Source organism: Crocodylus porosus, unplaced genomic scaffold, assembly GCF_001723895.1.
Source record: "Crocodylus porosus isolate Cpor-Errol unplaced genomic scaffold, CroPor_comp1, whole genome shotgun sequence".
NCBI lineage: Eukaryota > Metazoa > Chordata > Crocodylia > Crocodylidae > Crocodylus > Crocodylus porosus.
The window spans coordinates 616,221-637,176 of NW_017728938.1; the positions used below are offsets into that span (position 1 = coordinate 616,221).

The 20,956-nt window shown below is 47.1% G+C and overlaps 1 protein-coding gene across 9 annotated transcripts in view; it reads right to left on the minus strand.

The window, feature by feature from the left end:
* The window catches only part of PBRM1 (polybromo 1), a 121,359-nt gene that overhangs the window by 90,616 nt on the left and 9,787 nt on the right, over positions 1–20,956 (minus strand). For all 9 annotated transcript variants that reach the window (XM_019547406.1, XM_019547403.1, XM_019547400.1 and 6 more), the window contains exons 5-8: positions 19,332–19,475; positions 7,689–7,805; positions 3,494–3,562; positions 1,776–1,874 (exon numbers count right to left, since the gene is read on the minus strand). In XM_019547406.1, coding sequence (XP_019402951.1) covers positions 1,776–1,874; positions 3,494–3,562; positions 7,689–7,805; positions 19,332–19,475 — 429 coding nt within the window. The remainder of the gene's footprint in view (positions 1–1,775; positions 1,875–3,493; positions 3,563–7,688; positions 7,806–19,331; positions 19,476–20,956) is intronic.

Here is a 20,956-nt window from a genome sequence, read left to right on the forward strand (position 1 = left end):
GGAGCCGCCTCCCCACCACAAGCCATGGCTCCGGACCACTCTCCTACTGCATGGGCAGTGCCTGCCTCTAACCCCTCCCTCACCGCAGGGGGCTTTGATCATAGGATTCATAGATGTAGGGCCAGAAGGGACCCAAGTAGATCTTCAGGTCCAACCCTCTGCCCTGGGCAGGAGAGAATACTGGGCTCATATGACCCCAGCTAGGTAATTATCCAGCCTCCTCTTAAAGACACCCAAGGTAGGAGTCAGCACCACTTCTCTTGGAAGTTGGTTTCAGATCCTAGCTGTCCTGACTGTGAAGTAGTGCCTTCTAATGTCCAGCCTGAACCTACTCTCAAATAGCTTATGGCCGTTATTCCTTGTTACTCCAGGAGGTGCTCGGGGGAATACGGTCTCTCCCATTCCCCGGCTGGTCCCACCTGGTAAATTTATAGATGGCCACCAGGTCCCCTTTTGCGAACGCATTCAGGTCCTGTAGCCTCTCCTTGTATTAGATGAAGAAACAAACATATCCCATGTGCATCCTGAAATGATCCTTGCTTCATAACAAATGATTAAAAAAGGTAGCTGCAATTAGTAATCTTTGAATACACATTATAAACTGCAGCTGAAGGTAAGCACAGAACAGTAGAGCGCACATGAAATAGCTTTATTTTTTCCTTTTAAAATACTCCAAGCAAATATTAAATCTCATAGATATGAACCTGCACTCCCCTCCCCTTCCACCACACCACACTGACCAGCTGGAGGCAGCTCTCCACACTGCCGGCTGTGCTCCTTGATGCCTGACTGCTGCGCTGCAGCTGTGAGCATCAAGGGCATGTATTGGCCAAGTTATTGGCCATATTGGGCCGATATCCAATGCAGCAAATTTTCTTTATATTGGTACTGATCCGATATCAGACCGATGCATTGGTGCACCTCTACTTTGCACAGTGTAAAAAGTCTCCAAAAGTATACTGGGAAAGGAGACACTTTGCCATTGAAATTCATTCACTTCTGGGGCGCATGAAAATGTGAGGCAGCAAACTTTCACATGCACATCAGCACAATAGTTAACTGAGAAAAGAACCAGGGAAAAGGGATGAATGTTGATAAAAACATTTTTGCAAGAAATGGAGTATGTTGTTTAGTATCCACAAACAGGAGGAAGGCTTTACAATAAAAGCTTCTCTATATTGCACAGAACTGCACAGGTAAGGATTAAAGCAGGGCTGGGCAAAATCAGACCCACAATCCAGATCCAGCCGCCAAGAGATTCTATCTAGAGCCCATCACGGATCCCTCGGCCCCACCTGGCCCAGGCAAGATGGATGCTCTGTGGCCGGATAGGATCAACTGGGCACCCCAGCCAACCCGAAACATCTTACTGAAACTCCTGAAGTACCCCTCTGACCCAAATAACTTCTCACTGCTTGATTAAAAAGTCAGCCAATACTTCCATAATATCAATCTGTAGTTCCAGACGCGTATTATTTAGTTACAAATACATAGACAATTCATCATCTGTTCCTAAAATTAAGCCAATTTTTTCATGACTCCTTTCAGATGCAATTGATGGCAAGAACCTCCATATACTAAGGAAAGAACAGAGAAATAGAGTTTCTATCTTCCAGAGGGAGTTGTTATTAAAAATACATAAATAGCAATTGTTATGTCTTTCCTAATATTCCCAAAGAAATTAGAAATGTTTTAGAACCTTATAATACATATTATTTAATAACTAAAACAGTATCTAAACATAGTAAGACAGATCTTGAACATCCAAGGCTAACCTTGAATACTTGAGATCCAGGCTCATTGTATGTTTTGGCATTCTTTGCTAAAAGATCTATATCCTTGGCCATTGCATGAATACTTTTGTAAGTTCCATTCTAAAAGACAAAAAACAGAGCAGATTACCCTTTAATTAAGTGATCAACTACTCCTTTTCATCCTATCACATAAAAAGGGAAGAGATTAACACTGGAAAGTAAAGGGCAACCTTTATATAATAAAAAGGGCACATTCCTTTATGCGACATGTAAACAATTTGAGTAATTCATTGGAAAAAGAGAAAGAAAAGGAAATCAAAATGGAAATGCAAATATAAAAGTTCTCTTTAAAGCTATGTGCACATGTTCAAATAATCTAAAAGTCTCCTGGGTTTGTTTCCCTGGTAGGGAAAAAAAAAAAAAAAAAAAAACTTACCTGGAAACACCTGAGCAGACATTTAAATCCTCAGCCCCTGTAAAGAAGACAGTTTGCAATGCTGATGCAGTGCAGTGTTCTCTGCAGGCTCCTTCCACCTGCCTGGCAGCTCTGATTGCTTGACCCAGACTGTTTAAAGGTCAGCCCGTGTCCCTCTGCTGCACAATGTGAAGATTGTGAAGGGGGCATGTTCTGTTCATTGCTTGACTGGAACAACAGAGTCCAGCAAGCCCCTCAGGTGGGACAGGAGCAAAGCACCCTGGGATGCTGGTGGAATGTGCAGTGACTTCTCCCAGAAAAGAGTATAAAACAGACATTCGCTCTCCTGGGAGCATTTAACCCTGGTTGTTCCCTAGATTTTTTTTCTCCCGGGGAAAAGTGCTGAAAATCTGTATTCTTGTGGCTTCTCCTGGAAGAACAGCAACTCTCAGGAGAAAATGCACATCTGCACATGACTGAAGTGTGAACAGAGCCAAATGAAATACTGCATGAAAAACCTTTTTAATAACTTACCCAAATATTAAATACATATTCTGATGATCCACCTGATCTACCTAAAGAAGCTGTGGAATCTCTATGCTTGGAAACTTTCAAAAACAGGTTAGAGAGACACTTGGCTGAGATGGTTTAGTCAGAGACGATCCTGCTATAAGCAGGGGGGCTGGACTAGATGACCCTGCAAGGTCCCTTCCTGCCCTATTTTGCTATGATTCTGATTACAGCTTTCTGCACTCTTATCACTACTTCTACTCCAGTAGGCATGAGCAGTCAATAGTTCCTGGTAGGAAACACTGATAGCTGAGATTACAGAATAATATTTCCAAGTATTTAGAGAGAGAGAAGTTTTCTGTGCAAAACACTAATTTTTTGCAAAACACTAATTTTTTGCTCTAGGAGTTCAAAACATCAGCAATTAAAAACTGCATAGGGTAGCTGAGAGAAGGCAAGATGGTCATGAGAATGACAATAATATAATTGTCAATAACTTAATTTGCAATGTAACTATTACTTGACAAACAGCTAAGTTTATTATTATAAATGGCCAAGAGCCTTGATACATGGCCTATAACTCAACATTTAGTGATCTAGGACACTAACTTAAACTGCAACTACTTTCAGTGGACTAGTACAAGGCTAAAAGTCTCTGATATCAGGCCAATATCACTGTCATTTCTTCAGGTACCTATTTAAATTACACTACCACTTCTGATGCATATAAATTTGGGCTTTTGTATTTTGACAGAAGACAAACAAGCTTGTTTTTAAAAAATATACAACCCATTAGCATGCTCATATACTATACCTGTATCCTCTGGGCAATTGTCTTAAGATCAATGGGCTCTTTAATTATTGCATAATAGTCAGGATATTGCTAGAAAACAAAATAAATAATAGACCTATTAGTATATAAAAGCACAATGTTTACAAAAAGAGAAACACTTTAAAAACAAGACCAGTGTCCAATAAGGAGAGAGGCACACTGGCCCACTATGTGTAGACCTATATATATTTATTTGATATATTTTAGGATTCAGGAGACCTAGGTTCTATAGCCAGCTTGGCCACTTGGGAAAGTTACTTCCCTACACACCAGCTTCCCAACCTGTAAAACAGAGGCAATGATTGCTTACATCTTCTATGAAGTACTTGGTTGATTTACTGAAAAAACTGTTCTATAAGACATAAGTATTATAGTTGATAATTTGCTAAAGTCAGATTAGAAAATGGATCCTACCAACAGCAGAAGGCTCAAGTACAGGTTCAAAAACAGTTTTATTATGTTTTATACTTGTGATATCATGCCTGAAATAATATTTCTGCCGCTTTATATATGAATATTAGGAGTGTATTGATAAAGATTTTCTTGGCTAATTTCGATAGCTGATTATTAACCAGCCATATCAGCCATTACAGGAATGCAGCCGGGCAGCATGAAGAGCACCACCCTGCAGGTATGTCTGTAGAAGGGAAGGGACGTGGGGGAGCAGATCAAGGTCCCCAGTGAGGGAGGGAGTGGAGCAGGGGGTGCTGCCCCAGGCAGGGCAGTGAACGGGACCCAGGGCTGGGATAGGGAGCAGGACTGGGCTGTAGGTAGCTCGTTCAAAGGAGCAGTGTCCTGGAGCTTAAAAATGGTTAAAAACCACCCCCACACCTCCCGGACAAGCCACCCATGGCTCTGTCCTGCTCCCTGCCTTGTCCCTGAGTCCCATTCACTGCCTTGGCTGGGTAGCACCCCCAGCTGCAGCAACAGCCCTGCCCCTCCCTCACCATGGGGGTCTCGATCTAGCCTGCCCTCCACACCTGTTCCTCTCCACAGACTTTCCAACAAGGCACTGCTCTCTACACTGCCCAGCTGCATTCCTAGCCATGGACACGTGTGTAGCTGTGCGCATGCACACGGCGTCCAGGGGTCCAAGCCAGAAGGCATATTGCATTTATCAGTGACTAAAGAAGCTGATGTTAATTTTCCTTTAATCGGTGCCAATCTGATACGCAACCAATATATTGGTGCATCTCTAATGAATATTATACTATTATGCTATGTTTTTTATAAATATTGTATATGAAATTTAAGATATTTTCAAATAGAAATTTATATTTTTGAAAATAATTCTCTTTGTAAATTCATCAATAGAACTAATGATTTTACAGATTCCTTACACCATGGGTGTCAAACATACTTGCATACCACAAGCATCTTTTCCCCAAAAATCAGTCATCCAAAATTGGGGTGTAAGTTTTACATGAGGAAGTTGATTTCTATCCTGGCATGGAGATGCAATGACTGCCAGGAGCTGTATTACCTTCCCAAGTGCATGCACCCAAAAGCTGCTGCCAATTCAGAAATATTCATGACAGGATTAAAGTTTAAACTTTGGAACTGCAAAGAGGTGAGTGATGCTGAGAACTGGCCTCTGCCCCTTGTGCATCTACTTATGAACATTCACTGACAGTAAACCCATGTTGTAAAAGGAAGACTCTAGGAGAAATCTTTTTCTTCATTCTGCCTTCCCAAAACAAGGTACATGTCTTATTTGAAGGCATGTGGTATATGAGAAAGATATGGTAGCAATTGCCTTCTACAGTAAACAGATGTAAGGGACTCATTTACACCATAAAAGAAAATGTTATGACCAGGGATCTGGGTTTTCTGTTTGCAGTGGCAAAACATGGATTTTCTCTTTTAAAGGTGAAAAATGCAGTAAACGGCAGGTTTCCCCTTGCACGCTGGCAGTTCCAGTCTGCAAGGGGCTGCATGGGGTGGGGTGAGTGGGATTAGGATGATGATAAGGAAGGGACGCCATGTGGCAGCCAGGTAAGTCTACAGAGGGAAGGCAGATTGAGGCCCCCCATGGTGAGGAAGCGAGTAAGGGCAGGAAGGTAGGTAGCAAGGTTCCCTCTTAGGTGTTCATGTGCACGGCCGCGCACAACTAAAAGTCTGGCCGCGCACAGTCTTTTCAAGGCCATGCACCGGGAGAGGAGCTGAAGGTAAACTCAGAGGGGAGGTGGAGGCTGGAGCCTGGCATGGGGTCCGCTGGCTCTGGGGAACTGCTCCACTCCCCTGCTTCGCCTCAGGGAGTGAGGCGGCACGTGGCATCAGGGCCGGGTAGTGGAGCAATTCCCTGAAGCCAGTGAAGCCTGCACCAGGCCCCCATGCCAGACTCCATCCTTGCCTCGCCACACCTCGGGGAGGAGCCATTGCTTGCCCCAGTGCGGCTCTGACAGCTCCAGGACACTGCTCCGCTCCCTAGCCCTGATGCCACATGCCTCCTCGCTCCCCAAGGTGATGTGGGGGAGCAGAGCAGTGTCCTGGAGCTGGCAGAGCCTCACTCAGGACAAGCAGTGGCTCCTCCCCAAGGTGTGGCAAGGCAGGGATGGAGGCTGGGGCGGTGGGCTGGCACAGGCTCTGCTGGCTCTGGGGAACTGCTCCACTCCCCAGCCCTGATGCCACAGGGAAAGCGAGGGAGCAGAGCAGTTCCCTTGAGATGGCAGAGCCCGCACCAGCCTCCAGCTCCAGCCTCTCAGCGCCAACCTCCTTCAGTAAATGTCCCATGTCGGACCACGGCAGCGTGCTCATGGACAGCTACTCCTTAAAGGGTACACTGGTAGGTAGGGAGGGAATGGGGCATGATTCGGGCTGGGAACGCTGCCCAGGGCCAAGAAGGGAATACAGGGCTGTAGGGCCTGGCTGGGGGAGTGGGATGGATACAGCCCCAGTCAGCTTGTTTTGTGATAAGCTCAGTGCGCATTTCCAGAGAACAGGGCATGGGGGGGCGGGGCATGTGCCCCCCCCATTTGTGTGCAGAGCAGGGGCAAATGTGGGCTGCCCACTGTGGGCTTGGGGCTCCAGGGCCTCTGGGGTCCAGCAGGAGGGACCTGGCCTGGGAGGACAGAATGAGGTGTGAAGGCCTGGTGCTGCCACTGGGAGCTCCATGCCATTCACACCACCATGGCAAGGAGGTCCTTCCGACCTGGCAGCAGCAGCAGGGGACACAACTCCACACTACCACCCCTGTAGGCAGGGGTTCCTTGCCATGGCAGCGCAGCTGGCACAAAGCTCCCGGCCGCAGTGGCAACACTGAGCCTCTCTGCCTTCTCATGCCAGATCCTGCCCACTGAGCTGTGGAGGCCCCTGGGTAAGGGCAGCAGGGTGGAGCACTTCCTCTTGAGCCCACATCCTCCCCCTCCTCCATGGGCTCTGCTCCAGCTACACAGCCTGCTGGAAGGGGGACGGGGGAAGAGGAGAAAGCTGGGTTCTGGACTCCACTCGGCTGCAGCAGCCACTCCCACTCCCTGCACATGGCAGCTGGGACTTGGGCACTGCTGGGGGGGGGCAGGGGACTACAGGTCCCTCCCCATGCCCTGTAGCTCTGGCAGCTGGGGGCAACTTGGGGCTCTCTCCAGTGGGGGATGGGACAGGGGGCTGCAGGTTGTGAGTGAGGGGCACCAGCAGGGCTGCGGGGGTGGCGGGCTGTGGGTGGGGAGAGGGGCACAGGCAAGGCCCAAGGGGGCATGGCTTGGGAGTGAGGGGTAACGGGATGGGCAGGGCACCAGCATATCAGGACTGCTCAGTGCCACAAGGTAGCTGTGGGGACAGCTGCAGCTGGACCCGTATCCTGGTGAGCAAAGGGGACAGCGGGAGCTCTGATTTTCTATGATAAAACAAAATCAAATGCCAAAATATATAGGTATTTAGAATTTATTTTTATTATAATGACTGAGGCACCAGTAGGCTTCCAAATTGATACATCTATATTGATCGATAGATAGATATCTATATCACTATATATTGATAGTGTAATTTCATTTTACTTGTGGAAAAAGGAGGATTTTGCAATTTTTAAACAGAGAAAACCAGGATCCCTGTAAGACTTGTTGGTGATTAGAATGTTCTGATTTGAGTTTGTTCAGCTGCTTCATAAATCAGCTCATATGTAAGTTATACCATTTACCAGATACCAAAACACAAAATACACTAATTTAATTTATGCACCTACCACTTTAGAGGGAAGTTTCTGAAACAGCTCACTAATTAGACGTCCTGATGGGTTTGTGGCTACAGCTATAGCTTCAAGAAGCTGTTCAAGAATCTCCTTCAAGTAACCTGGAGAAGGCTAGTACAGGAAATGAAGTTACAAAAAGTTAAGAACATTAATTTTATAAACCAGTACTTGTTCAAGGGTGGGGAATTCTGGGCTTCAACTAAAAAGATGCAACTTTTCAAGTCATGGTATTGCAATAATGCATGAACATAAAGTATGAGAATTAGCAAGTGCAGACACAATGTTGCTGTCACAGAATTGTTTTTCACAGTTCATGAAGTACACATTTGGATGTCATGATGCAGTACTAAAAAAGCAGGTAAGCCAGATCAAGCCCGGCAAAAGGTCCCTGGCTTATAGCAGCTCACAAAATAGTAAATCTAGAAACACAGTTGAGCATGAGGGTACCTCATCTTTCTTGAAGACCACAAGTCATGCATGATATAGAGGACAGCTTTACTATCAATGCGAAATGAAATCTAACCAAGGGTGCAAGAACTGAATCAAAGATCATCTTAAAACTACTCATTTGTTAAGACTACACTCACACAAACACAAATGCAGGTTTGCAAAGAGAGTACTGCAAACATTACAGCATCTAACATATCGCTATTACACACAATATGCAAGTATAATTTAGTACTTAAATTATATGCAGGCCATGCATTTTGACACAGTTTAACTATGCAGAAACCTGGTTACGGGCAAATGTAAATTTTATCAACTTCAAAATGGGAGAGAGAGCAGCTGCCTAAGACCATTCAGCAGCTGCTATGATCTTGATCAGTGGTTCTCAACCTTTTTAGACATAAGTCATCTCTTGTTAGACTCAAACCCCACTGTGGAAAATGCCAGGTCTTAGTTTTCACTTGTTTTGACTACAAAAAAAAAAAAAAAATACAGCAATTCTTCTGTGGCAAAGAACTCAGAAAGACAGGGTCAGAACATTTTTAACTCTACGAATTCCTATATGAAATCTCTGGGTTCATCTTATGAATCATGTCTGCACATCTAACTGTGCTAACATTGTTTGGCACCTTGAAAAGATTAAGGCACCTCAGGGTGCTGTGTCATCCTGGTTGAGAATCACTCATCTAGATGTTACTACTACCTGTAGTAATACAGTTTAGCTAAATAATACTAACTTTGAGCCTGAATGAAGCAAGGAAGAGCTAAAGTGTTTTTGTTATATTTAAACTGCTACAGAATTGTGCAGAACTAACAGTTCCATGGTATCAGCTTCTATCAGTATCCTTTGACAGTGATACAATGATTATATTAGTCACATCGGTACTCAAAGTATGGCCTGCAGCATGACTTAGCACAAGTCCCCATACCCAGTGTATGAACCTGATCTCGCAGACCAGCTGTGACCTACTCATCTGGACCGGGCACTGGAAAGGTTAAACTTCATTGGTCTACACCAGTGGTCAATTATTTCGACTGGAGGGCTACTTAACAAATTTTGGCGAGCTGTCAAGGGTTGCAAAAATAGGTCCGCCCCCAGTTGCCATTTTGGGAACAGAAGTCCTGCACCTAAGCCCCCCGCCCCTCCATGCTACCAGAAGCCCTCCCCTTGCCCCCCAGAAGTACTCCTTTTGAGAAGTGACTTTGCCATCTTGGAACCAGAAAATAAACAATACACTAAAAATCAAACATCTATTATAACATATTTTATTTCAGAAAATATTTCTGTCTTGATTTATGTGTATTTGTTCTGATTTGTGTGTGATTGCATAATAGGTCGAAATAAAGTTTGGATGTTATATGTGGGGGGGGAGAGGGGGAGTGTGTGCAGTGAGGGTGGGGATGTATGAGTGGGTTGTAGGTATGGCGACCCACCCACATGCCCCCCACCAATGGTATACAGCCTCTGCTGCTGGCCGCAGCAGCAGGCAGGGGGCCCTTAGGGCACTCATGGCCCATGGCAGGTAGAGACCCCTAGCTGGAGAGCCAGGAGCCGTGGAGAACCATGTGTCATCAGGCCAAGTCAGCTTCACGTCTCCACACAGGGCTCCCAGCACTCCAACCGGGAGCCCCATGTGGAGGCATAGAGGCCGCTCAGCCTGATTGTGCCTAGCTCTGGGCTGCAGTGCTGGGAGTCCCACATGGTGGCAGGGAGCCAGTTGTAGCATACCGGTTGTTACCAAGCTTGATGTGGAGAAAAACTTAAGGTAATCATAGGCTCCCCACACTTGACAATGAAAAAGTCAACAAGAAACAGTTCTACTGTGTTCTTGACATAGTCCTGATGGCCACTGCCGAGGAAAACAAACTCATCCTCATGGGTGACTTCAACGCAAGAGTTGTCATTTCAGAGTTCAGTGTTGACACCATTGGGAAAGAGGGGGTGGGGAAAGTCAACTCCAATGGTATCCTCCTCCTCAGCAAATGTGCAGAGTATGATACTCAGAGTATCCTGAATACCATCTTCAGATAGAGTGACAAATATAAGACCACTTGGAAACATCCACACTTCAATCACTGGCACTTTTTTAACTATGTTATTATCAGAGCCCATGATCATACTGATGTCCATATCACCCGAGTCCTGAGAGGTGCAGATGACTGCTGGACAGACAACCATTTAGTCAGATCAATCATGGACATGCAGCTTGCACCACAACAGTGTACAAAACAGAAAGGAATGTGGAAGAGATTTAACATCAAGGCACTCCAAGACCAAGATAGATGTGAGGCTCTTCAACCTTACTGAGAGCTCTCTGACCTACCTGACTCCATCAAGGACATCCACACATACTGAGAGGAGCTTAAGAACATTATTCACAAGGCATGTGCTGAATCAATTGGATACTACACTTACCATCCCTCTCCGAGGATCATCACCTTGTTACGGTAGAGAGGCTTGTGTTTTTCCAACGACCCTGAGAACAATGCTGTCTGGAGCTCACACTTCTGGTAGGGCCACCCATGGCAGCAAGGTCGAGGGGGAGGTTCCAGACAAAGAATGATCCAAGAAGTCCTCAATGGTGGAGCAGGTGGAGGAAGGCTGTGGCCCCAACGGCTGCAAAGGTGGAAGAAAGCTGCAACGGAGAAGTGGCCCCAGTCGTCACGGTTCGCCATGCCACTGAAACCAGCCACCAACTGCCAAGACCATGTGGGCCCGACTGCGCACCAGAGTCCTCATGCTCAACATACACTATGCAGGCTTCCGTCAAGTCCAAAAACCCTGTGGCGATGGAGGATTAGCAACAGGGGCAGGGCTGTGATACCTGGAGGCCCCCAGCCAAGGATCTGCACACCGGCTGCAGATGCGCGATGGTCATCAGACACCTGTGTCAGGACAGGGGTGGTCCTTCAGCAGCTGAACACGCAACTGAGCAGTCCTTTTTAGGATACCCACTGCTCACCGTGGTGGGGAGGGGGCTAGAAAAGGTGCCCCAAAAATAGGCTGTCCCATCTCTCCTGGCTAGGAAATGGCACCTAGTGGGATCACCATTCTGGTGGTCAAAATACAAAAAAGTTAGATTTTGGAACCTGGAAAGTGAGAATGCTCATCGACAGCCCAAAGAGCAATCACCCAGAAAGACAAGCTGCCATCGTGGCTCAGGACCTAGCAAGGCACAACACTGACACTGCTGCTCTCAGCAAAACCTGGCTCACAGGGGAGGGACAGCTGAGGGAGGTCAGCAGAGGGTACACCTTCTTCTGGAAAGGGAAACCAGACCACAACCCCCATATCCACGGAGTTGGTTTCGCCATCAGGAACAAGATCGCTGATGTGCTCCCCAAACACCCTTCGGGTGTCAATGAAATGCTGATGACCCTTCTCCTGCACCTCAGCCAAAATCAACGCACTGCTGTCATCAGCACATATGCTCCAACTCTGGATTACAATGAGGAAGTGAAGGAAAGGTTCTACTCCAATCTCAACAATGCCCTTGTCTCCATCCCTTGGCAGTATCCTGGGTGACTTCAATGCCCAGGTTGGATGTGACCATGAAATCTGGAGTGGAACTATCAGCAAGAATGGCATGGGGAATGCCAATGCCAACAGTATTTTGCTCCTGACCAAATGTGCCCAACACAGCCTGATCGTGACGAACACCATCGTTTGCCATGAAGATCAGCTCAAGACCATGTGGAGGTATTCAAGATCAGAGCATTAGCACCTCTTGGATTACATCATCATCCGAGGTAGAGACCTGAGAGATGTGCTTGTCACGAGGGCCATGAAGGGATCTGATGACTGGTGGACAGACCACCAACTTGTGCACTCAGTGATGAACATCTGCCTGGCACCAAGACACCAGAAGACCCAGAAGGTTGCCCAGAGATGGCTGAATGTTACAGCTCTGAAGGACCCTGGACAGCAGGAGGAGTTCCAGGCCCAGTTGAATAGTGAACTGGAGCAAGTCCCTACTGCTGATGACATCTCCATCCAGGCACACTAGGATCAACTCAAGTCCATTGTCCAAGACGCCTGTACCCAGACTACTGGGTTTGCATCATGACAGAACCAGGACTGCTTTCATGCCAATGACGCAGAGGTTTGTGATCTCTTCGAACAGAAATCTGAACCCTTCATCGCTTGGCAAAGCCATCCACAAACTTGGTGAAAGACAGCAGTGTACCAACAGCTGAAGGCTGAGGTCCAATGATACATCCATGACATGAAGAACAACTGGTGGGTAGAGAAAGCATGCCTGATCCAGGGCTAAGCCAACCAAAACGATGTGTGTAACTTCTTCCAGGTTACCAAGACAACCTATGGACCCTGCTGCATTGGCCAAAAAACTCTCTCCGAACACTGGACTGCTCCCAGCTCAAGGATGATGACACTTTCTGTCTGCATTGGAAGAAGCATTTCAAACTCCTCCTTAACCAGGAGTCCACCATATCAGAGGAGACCCTCCAAGCCGTACCGCAATGCCCCGTGGTGGATTTCCTTGGTGATCCACCAACCATCAGAGAGCTGAAGTAGGCCATCCAACAAATGAAAACCAGCAAAGCCTGCAAGGCAGATGGTATACCCACAGGTCTAGCATGCTGGCAGCTTCCAGCTCATATCACGACTCCAGCAGCTTATCCTCTGCCTTTGGGACAAAGAGGACATCCCTAGGGATCTCAAGAATGCAACCATCATGACTATCTACAAATAGGGGGACAAATCTGACTGTGGGATATACAGGGGGATTTCCCTCCTGTCCATTGTGGGTAAGACCCTGGCCCGCATCCTCCTGAACCACCTTCATCCTGTCACTGAGAAGATCCTTCTGAAACCCAGTGCAGCTTCTGACCATCCCGGCGCACTGCAGACATGGTTTCATTGCCAGGCACATCCAAGAAAAATGTTGGGAGCAAAATCAAGAACTGTTGCTTGCCTTCATTGATCTGACCACAGCATTCAATTTCTTAAATCGTGAAGTTCTGTGGACCATCCTCCAATGCCCCGGCTGCCTGCTGAAGTTTGTCACCATACTGAGGCTCTTGCATGATAATATGACTGCCACTGACCTGAGTGGAAGATCTGAAACCAACACCTTCTGGATCCAGATGGGGTCAAACAAGGTTGCGTGATCGCCTCCACCCTGTTTACCATCTACCTGACCATCATCATCCACCTCATCCGAGATAATCTGCCATCTGGTGTCAGTATCCAGCATCGACTGGACGGGAAGCTTTTCAATCTTGGGTGATTTCGGGCAAAAACGAAACTCACCACCAAGGACATCCATGACGTTCAGTTTGCAGATGATTGCTGCATGATGGCTCACTCTGCACAGGATGTGCATGCAACCTTAGATCTCTTCAATGCTTTGTATAAGAGACTTGGCCTGTCCTTGAACGTCGCCAAGATGAAAGTTCTCCACCAACCCTCCCCAAGACAGCTGAACATCCCTCACACTATCTACATAGATGGGGAGACTCTGGAGTATGTAGAGCACTTTCTGCGTCTTGGCAGCCACCTCTCTCAATGGACTACCATCAATTAAGAAGTTCACCACCAGGTCAACTGCGCCAGTGCCAGTGCCTTCAAGCTGCAATGCGCCTTCAAAAATAGAGACCTTCAGAAGTCTACAAAGATCCTGGTTTACAAGGCTGTCATGCTGACCACCCTCCCCTACTGCAGTGAAACCTGGACCATCTACTGATGCCACATTAAGACCCTTGAGAGCTTTCACCAGTGGTGCTTGAGTCGAATCCTGGGGATCAAATGGGAGGACCACCAGATAAGTGTAAGTGTCCTCCATGAAGCTGCATCCACCAGCATCGAAGGCTTGCTCTTGAGAAATCAACTCCAACGGACAGGCCACTGTGTCCAGATGTCTGAGTACCACCTCCCTTGCCAGATTCCCTTTTCCCAGATCTCCGTTGGTCAACGCTCAAACAGCAGCCAAAGGAAACGGTACAAAGGACACACTCAAGGTTGCCCTCAAGCCCAGAGGCATTGACACCAATGACTGGGAGGAGCAAGCTGCTGACCGCTCAGTGTGGCACCACCTGGTCCACTTTGAAGCCCAATGACTTGATACTGGGGCGGAACAGTGATGGCGGAGGAAGGAGACGGAGATCAACTCAAGGATATGAACCCTACTCCCCCCACAACATGCCCCCATTGCCAAAGAACACGTATCCAGAATCTGACTCCTCAGTCACCTGAGGACCCATCAAGCCTGATGGACGTCATCCTCAACTTCGAGTGACTGCCAACGACAACACTTACAATCCCCAAGATTGATCTGATGAGAACAAGGAGGAAATCCTAGCACTTATCCATCAGAAGAAAGCTACATTCTGTAGTTGGCAATATGAACCCTCCAACCAGCAAAAACAAGAGGCTTACCACAGGTTCAAACTCTAATTCAGAGGAGGCTATGAGACATCAACAACTAGTGAGGCGAGGTGGACACACCTGAAGGGAGAGAGAGGCTGCAAATAGATTTAGACAGACTAGAAAAGTAGACAGTTGAGACTAGGATGGGGTTCAACGTAGACAAATGCAGGGCGCTGCACCTTGGGAGAAGGAATCCACAGCATACATACAGGCTGGGGAGTTCCCCTCTTGAAAGGACAGAGGAGGAACGGGATCTCGGAGTCATTATCAACTCCAAGATGAACATGAGCTGCCAATGCCAGACTGCAGCCAGCAAGGCCAGCCATACCTTGTCATGCATCCAAAGATGCATCTCAAGCTGGTCCAGAGAGGTGATGCTCCCCCTTTATGCGACTTTGGTCAGGCCGCAGTTGGAGTACTGCATCCAGTACTGGGCACCGCACTTCAAAAAGGATGTGGCCAGCCTGGAAAGAGTTCAGAGGAGGGCCACCCGCTTGGTGACAGGGCAGCAGGACAGGCCCTATGAGGAGAGACTGAGGGACCTGAACCTGTTCAGCCTCAGCAAGAGGGGGCTGAGGGGGGACCTGGTGGCTGCCTACAAACTCATCAGGGGAGAGCAATAGCAAATAGGTAGAGCCCTTTTCTCCCCAGCACCACCTGGGGTGACAAGGAGCAATGGTAATAAGCTGATGGAGAATAGGTTTAGGTTAGAGATCAGAAGGCAATATTTTACAGTTAGGGTGGCCAAAATCTGGAATCAACTTCCCAGGGAAGTGGTCCTCACCCCTACCTTGGGCAAATTCAAGAGGAGGTTGGATGATCACCTGTCTGGGGTCTTGTGACCCAACATTCATTCCTGCCTGTGGCAGGGGGTCAGGATAGATAATCTGTTCCAGTCCCTCCTGACTCTTGCTACTATGAAACTAGTGGTAGCAAGCAAAGGACATGGAGATCCAGAGTTTTCCTGGCTAGTATGACATTAAAAGATGCTTTCAAGCAATAAAGGTCATCCATGGGCCATGTTCCAATAGCTCAACCCCCTTGTGATTTCAGGATGGCTCCACCCTCCTCATAGACAATGTATCCATCAAGCAAAGCTGGAAGGAGCTACAAGACTTTACGTAAGTGTGAATCTGAGGTCTCAGCTGCTACCATCGAGTCCATCCCTCAACACTCAGTAACAGAACCTCTTGCTGATCCCGCATCCTTCAAGGAAGTCTGACATGCCATCACTCAGACCAAGAACAATAAGGTGCCAGATGCAGATGCAGCGACGATGCGCAGGGTGTGCATGTGCACCCCCTGAGAGTGCTGGTGCACCTCCTGACAGGCCGCGCTCCCCACTAACGTGATGGGCAGGTGAGGCAGGTGGAAGCGCCAGTGTCCCTCCTGCAAGTGCCAGCCGGGGAGTGGGAGCACCTGATGAAGTGCCATAACCACTTCCGGGAGCGCTGTGGCTGCTTCCTGGTCATCAAGACTGTCCTGGGGGGAGGAAGGGGCAAGAATCCCCCACCATGTTGGTGAGACTGGCCACAGGGGACTCTCCCTCCTCAGCAAGACTGAACATGGGGAACCCCCTGCCCTGTTTGGTGAGATTGGCTGTGGGGGGATGCTGACTGGTTGCTGGGGGGCGGGGATGTGCCCTCCCCCTCTGACTAAGGTGGCACCAGTCGCCCATGCCCAGATGGCATCTCCACAGAGGTCTTCAGACCTGTGGTGGAACAATATTAACACAAAAAAAAAATCACCTTCTCACCAAAATATGGGTTAACAAGGAAGTTCCACCTGACTTGAAGATGGTCACAATATTGGCATTCTTTAAGAAAGGGGACAAATCAGTATATGGGAACTACCAAGGCACTGCCCTCTTCTTTAATGCCAGGAAGATTCTTACTCGCATCCTTCCGAATCACCTCCTCCCCCTTGGCAAAGATGTCCTTCCACAATCCCAGTGTGGCTTTAGACCATCTTGGAGTACCACCAACACGATTTCTGTTGCATGACAGTGTAGCAGGGCACTGAAATGCCTGCTACTTGTGGAGTAGTAGTGAAGGAGCCCAGGTGCAGGTTGCTCAGGCAACCAGAGGGAGTCAGGGACCCAAGCCTGTTAGTGGTCAGCTGGCCAGAAGGGGCAGGGCCTAGCTCCTATATAAATCACAGGCTGAGGCCAGGCAGGCAGTTCCCTGCTGGCAGCCAGAGGGGAAGGAACTCTGCCGGAGCAAGAACAGAGAAGAGGACAGAATGCATGAGTTGGTATGGGTGAAGGAGGGAGCACCCTTGGGGGTGACTTAAGTGATGTTGTAGCTGATTGGCAGAAATTTATGTTATAGCCTAGGGACTTGAGTTTGGTGTTTACTGTTTATGACCAGTGGCTTGGGAAAGGCTATAAGGGGAAGTAGGAGGCCTCATAAGGGGAACCATGGCAAAGTGGGAACCCCAGCCCCAGATAAAGGGGGCAGCGAGAAGCCCCAGACAAGGGGGCCGTGATTCTACGGGTGCCCAGAGAGGCACGGTTGTGAGACAGGGCCTGCGGAGGGCCCAGGCGCCCAGAGAAGCACAGTTGCGAGACAGGGCCTGCGGAGGGCCTAGGCGCCCAGAGTGGTGTGGTTGCAGGACAGGGCCTGTGGAGGGCCCAGGCACCCAGAAAATTTAAGACTGAACAACATCTGGTACATCAGCGAGGCTTGGGGAGTGGTAAAGGGGTGACTGGAGCCATGAACAGCCCATAAGGCTGGGGTGTGCAGAAACACCCATTATTGAAACAAGACTAATGTACAGGAGGAAACCCGTGTCCAAGGAGACAAAGAGGCAGCCTCCCTATAATATAAGAGCAAAGACATGGTGGGTGAGAATGAAGGGTGCTTCATAAGACAAACTGGACACAGTAAGGGGTGCTAGGGAAGAGCACGGCAACCCTAGGACCCCCCCCACCCCAACCCATTACAGACAGATCCAGAAGTGTAGATAGAGATCAACACCAGGAGCTGTTTCTGGGATTCATTGACCTAACCGAGGCCTCTGACTCCATCAATCACGAAGCCTTATGGAAGATGCTAGCTACGTTTGGTTGTCCACTGAAGTTAAGTGTCCTCAGGCTATTCCATGTCAGGATGACCACTACAGTCCTTTGCAATGGATCAGAGACAGACATTTACCATCCATACTGGTGTAAAACAGGGCTGCGTCATCTCCCCAACCATTTTTTCCATTTATCTTGTTGTGATTTTGATTCTCATCCATGACCACCTTCCTTCCAGAATTGGGGTTAACTATCAAATGGATGGTCAGCTTTTCAATCTGTGGTGCCTTCACAGCAAAACAAAAGTTACCAAGACTGGCATCACCGACCTTCAGTACGCCGACGACTTGTCATCACACACACTGAGAACCATCTGCAGTCCACCTCTGACCTTTTCACAGATGCCCATCACAGCCTGGGACTCTCCCTTAACATTGGGATAACCAAGGTGCTCCATCAGCCTGCCCCAGCACAAGCTGTTCCCCTCCCTCTGCAAATTACCATTGGTGGAGAACCCCTGGAAAACATCAAGCATTTTCCATACCATGGCAAATCGCCTCTCCCAGTCAGTCAGTCAGTCTTAATGTAGAAATCAAACATAGCATTCTCTGTGCCACAGTATCTTTCAGCAAGCTGCTTTACCATGTCTTTGCTAACTGAGATCTGCAGAAGATCCTGGTCTACAATGCAGTGTTTACCCCCACACTCCTTTATGGGTGTGAGACATGGGTAACATATCAAAGCCGTCTTAAGCACATGGAATGGTTCCATCAGCATTACCTCAGGAAGAGCTTTCATTTTAGATGGGACGATCACGGCACCAATACTAGCATCCTCTCTGCAGCTAATATAACCAGAACTGAGGAAAAGATCATGAAACATCAACTCTTTTGGGCTGACCACTGTTTGCAGATGGCTGTTACTCATCTCTGAAAGCAAGTCCTCTTCTTTCAAATTATTCATGGTAGCAGGAACCATGGAGGATACAGGAAGTGCTACAAGGACACCCTGAAAGCATACCGTACGAAAGGTGGCCTCACCCCTAAAATTGGGAAGTGCTGGCTGGTAACGGGTCTCAATGGTGCTGCACCATACATCAAGCTACGGCCCACTTTTTGAAAAGAACTGTCTTGCTCAGGAAGCTGAGAAATGGCAGAAGAGGAAGGAGATCACACAACATCCTGGCCAACAGTTGTGCCCCACATCTTCCCCAAGGCACCACTTGTCATATCTGTGGAAAACCTTGCAGAGCATAGATTGGACTCCTCAACCACCTTAAAACTCACCTTTAATGCCCTTCCTGGCAGACATCATCCGTTTATGACCTCAAGTCCCACTCTTACATGGAGGAAGACCTGGGAACAGCCACAGGATTGCCAGAAGCTTCCTGTCTCCAGCCCCCCCTACTTTGGGGATGGGGGTAGGGTGGGTCAGGCCGGGCGGGGGTGGGGGTTGGTTGCTTAGCAACCAAACCCTGAGCTGCTGCTGTAACTGACCATCTGCAGCAGCTGGCGCCTCCTGAAGCCAACACCTCTGAAAGCCCAGGTCTCCTGACGACTTTCAGAGGGGCAGCTGCAGGCCAATAATAACTGCCTATTGGAGGGGACCCACAGGCAGGATAAAATGGCCTGGGGGGTCGTATCCAGCCCGTGGACCGTATTTTGCCTACCCCGTTCTAACCCTCCTCCACATGTTGAAGCTAAATTTTCCTTTCAAGTCCAGTTTTTGAGCATAGCCGTAATCTGATCAGCAAGCTGTAAATGCCAGGTCTTTCACTTACTGTTTCAGAATTTGTCCCTTGATTGTCATGTCCTTCATCCTCCTCCTCCTCCTCTCCAGCATCTCCTTTCTGAACAAATTCATTCTTTGTGCGCAAATATAATTCCCACAGTTTGCAGGCAGCTTTATACTCAGGAGAATCAGGCTATAAGAATAAATCAAACATCACACTGTTACTGACAGTCAGGTACTTCAACCCAAAATGCTTTGAATTTTCAGTGTTTTTGAAGTATACTAATCAGTGGAACACAAATTACTAGTTGAATAAGTCTTTAACACACCAATATTAGGAACATTACTGTGAATTAAAATAGATGGCTTCTACTAGTTTCACTGCTTTTAAGACATGTTAACATCCTAGTTTAAATAAGAATTCATAAACTTAACAGAAAACACTATGCATTAAAGCCTGCATGTGAGCAAAATAAAGAACTTCATTTACAACAACAAAAAAAATGGAGAAATGATTAGATTCTGTAACACAAGAAACACTACTGGTACTTCAAAGTTAGTAGGCCAAAATTTTGATTTCAGATCAAGGTTGCTATAGTTCTGTGGTACTTCAGCATTGATTTCTGTATCAAAAGTAAGATTTATTTAAGTAATGTACATGGAAACAATTTGTAAGCTTTTATAATTCACTGATAATTGTAGTAAAAAAAAATAACTGTGCTATTTTGGGGTACATACTAAGTACTCCCTCAGGGGAATAGTTAGCACTTTATATGTTAACTATCCCCTAAAAAAACCTCTGTATTGTATATATGTTTCAACACACACACGAACATTTGTGTGTATATGTGATATTATCAAATAGAATTATGAAATGAATGGAGCACCCTCCAGCAAATATAACTTACTAGCACAAGATTTTGTTAACACAGAAGGAGAAAAAGAAGAAAAGGATAAGTTGCTGATGAACAAACAGAGCAGAAGTGTGGTTATAATACTAAATAGCCAAGCAAGAGAGAGCATTAAAACAATAAGAACAAATCTAAGAGGGCATTTTACTTCAGAACTGCCAGACTGCCTAATAAAATAAATATGGACTATGACCCCATTAACTTTTCTATTCTATCACAACGTTTTGACAAGTCCTATAATTGACTATATTATACACCCATCTTCCTACACAGCTTACTATGGCAGCAGCATGATAGAAAGTGTGTTTACAAACAACATCTGCTACTTGAAAGGACTATATGATGTTTTCCCTTTTTTTCTTTCCCCTTCTGTTTACCCTCTCCCATTCTCCTTTCCCCTGAAGTCATGGGAGCTGTCTGTTAACTACTTTATTCTTCTTGTTTAATAGTCTCACTTCTCCATCCTCACGTCATCTTACTTTTGACAGAAATGGACTAAATGATAAGAGTGTTCAACAAGACAACTTTTAGCTCATTTTATTGTGCTTAGACAGTGATATCAGGTAATAGATATAAGAAACAGTTAAGGGATATCTGTGAATTTTTTGAGGGACAAAATTGTCCATTTCACAAAATCATCAACTTCTCTGAAGAAAGAAGTTTTTTTATTGCCACCTGTTATGCTTGTATGCATAACCTGGGGTCCCTAGGACCCTCAATATCCCATAGCCCTGTGCTAGGCCCCTGATGGCCAGCCATCAGG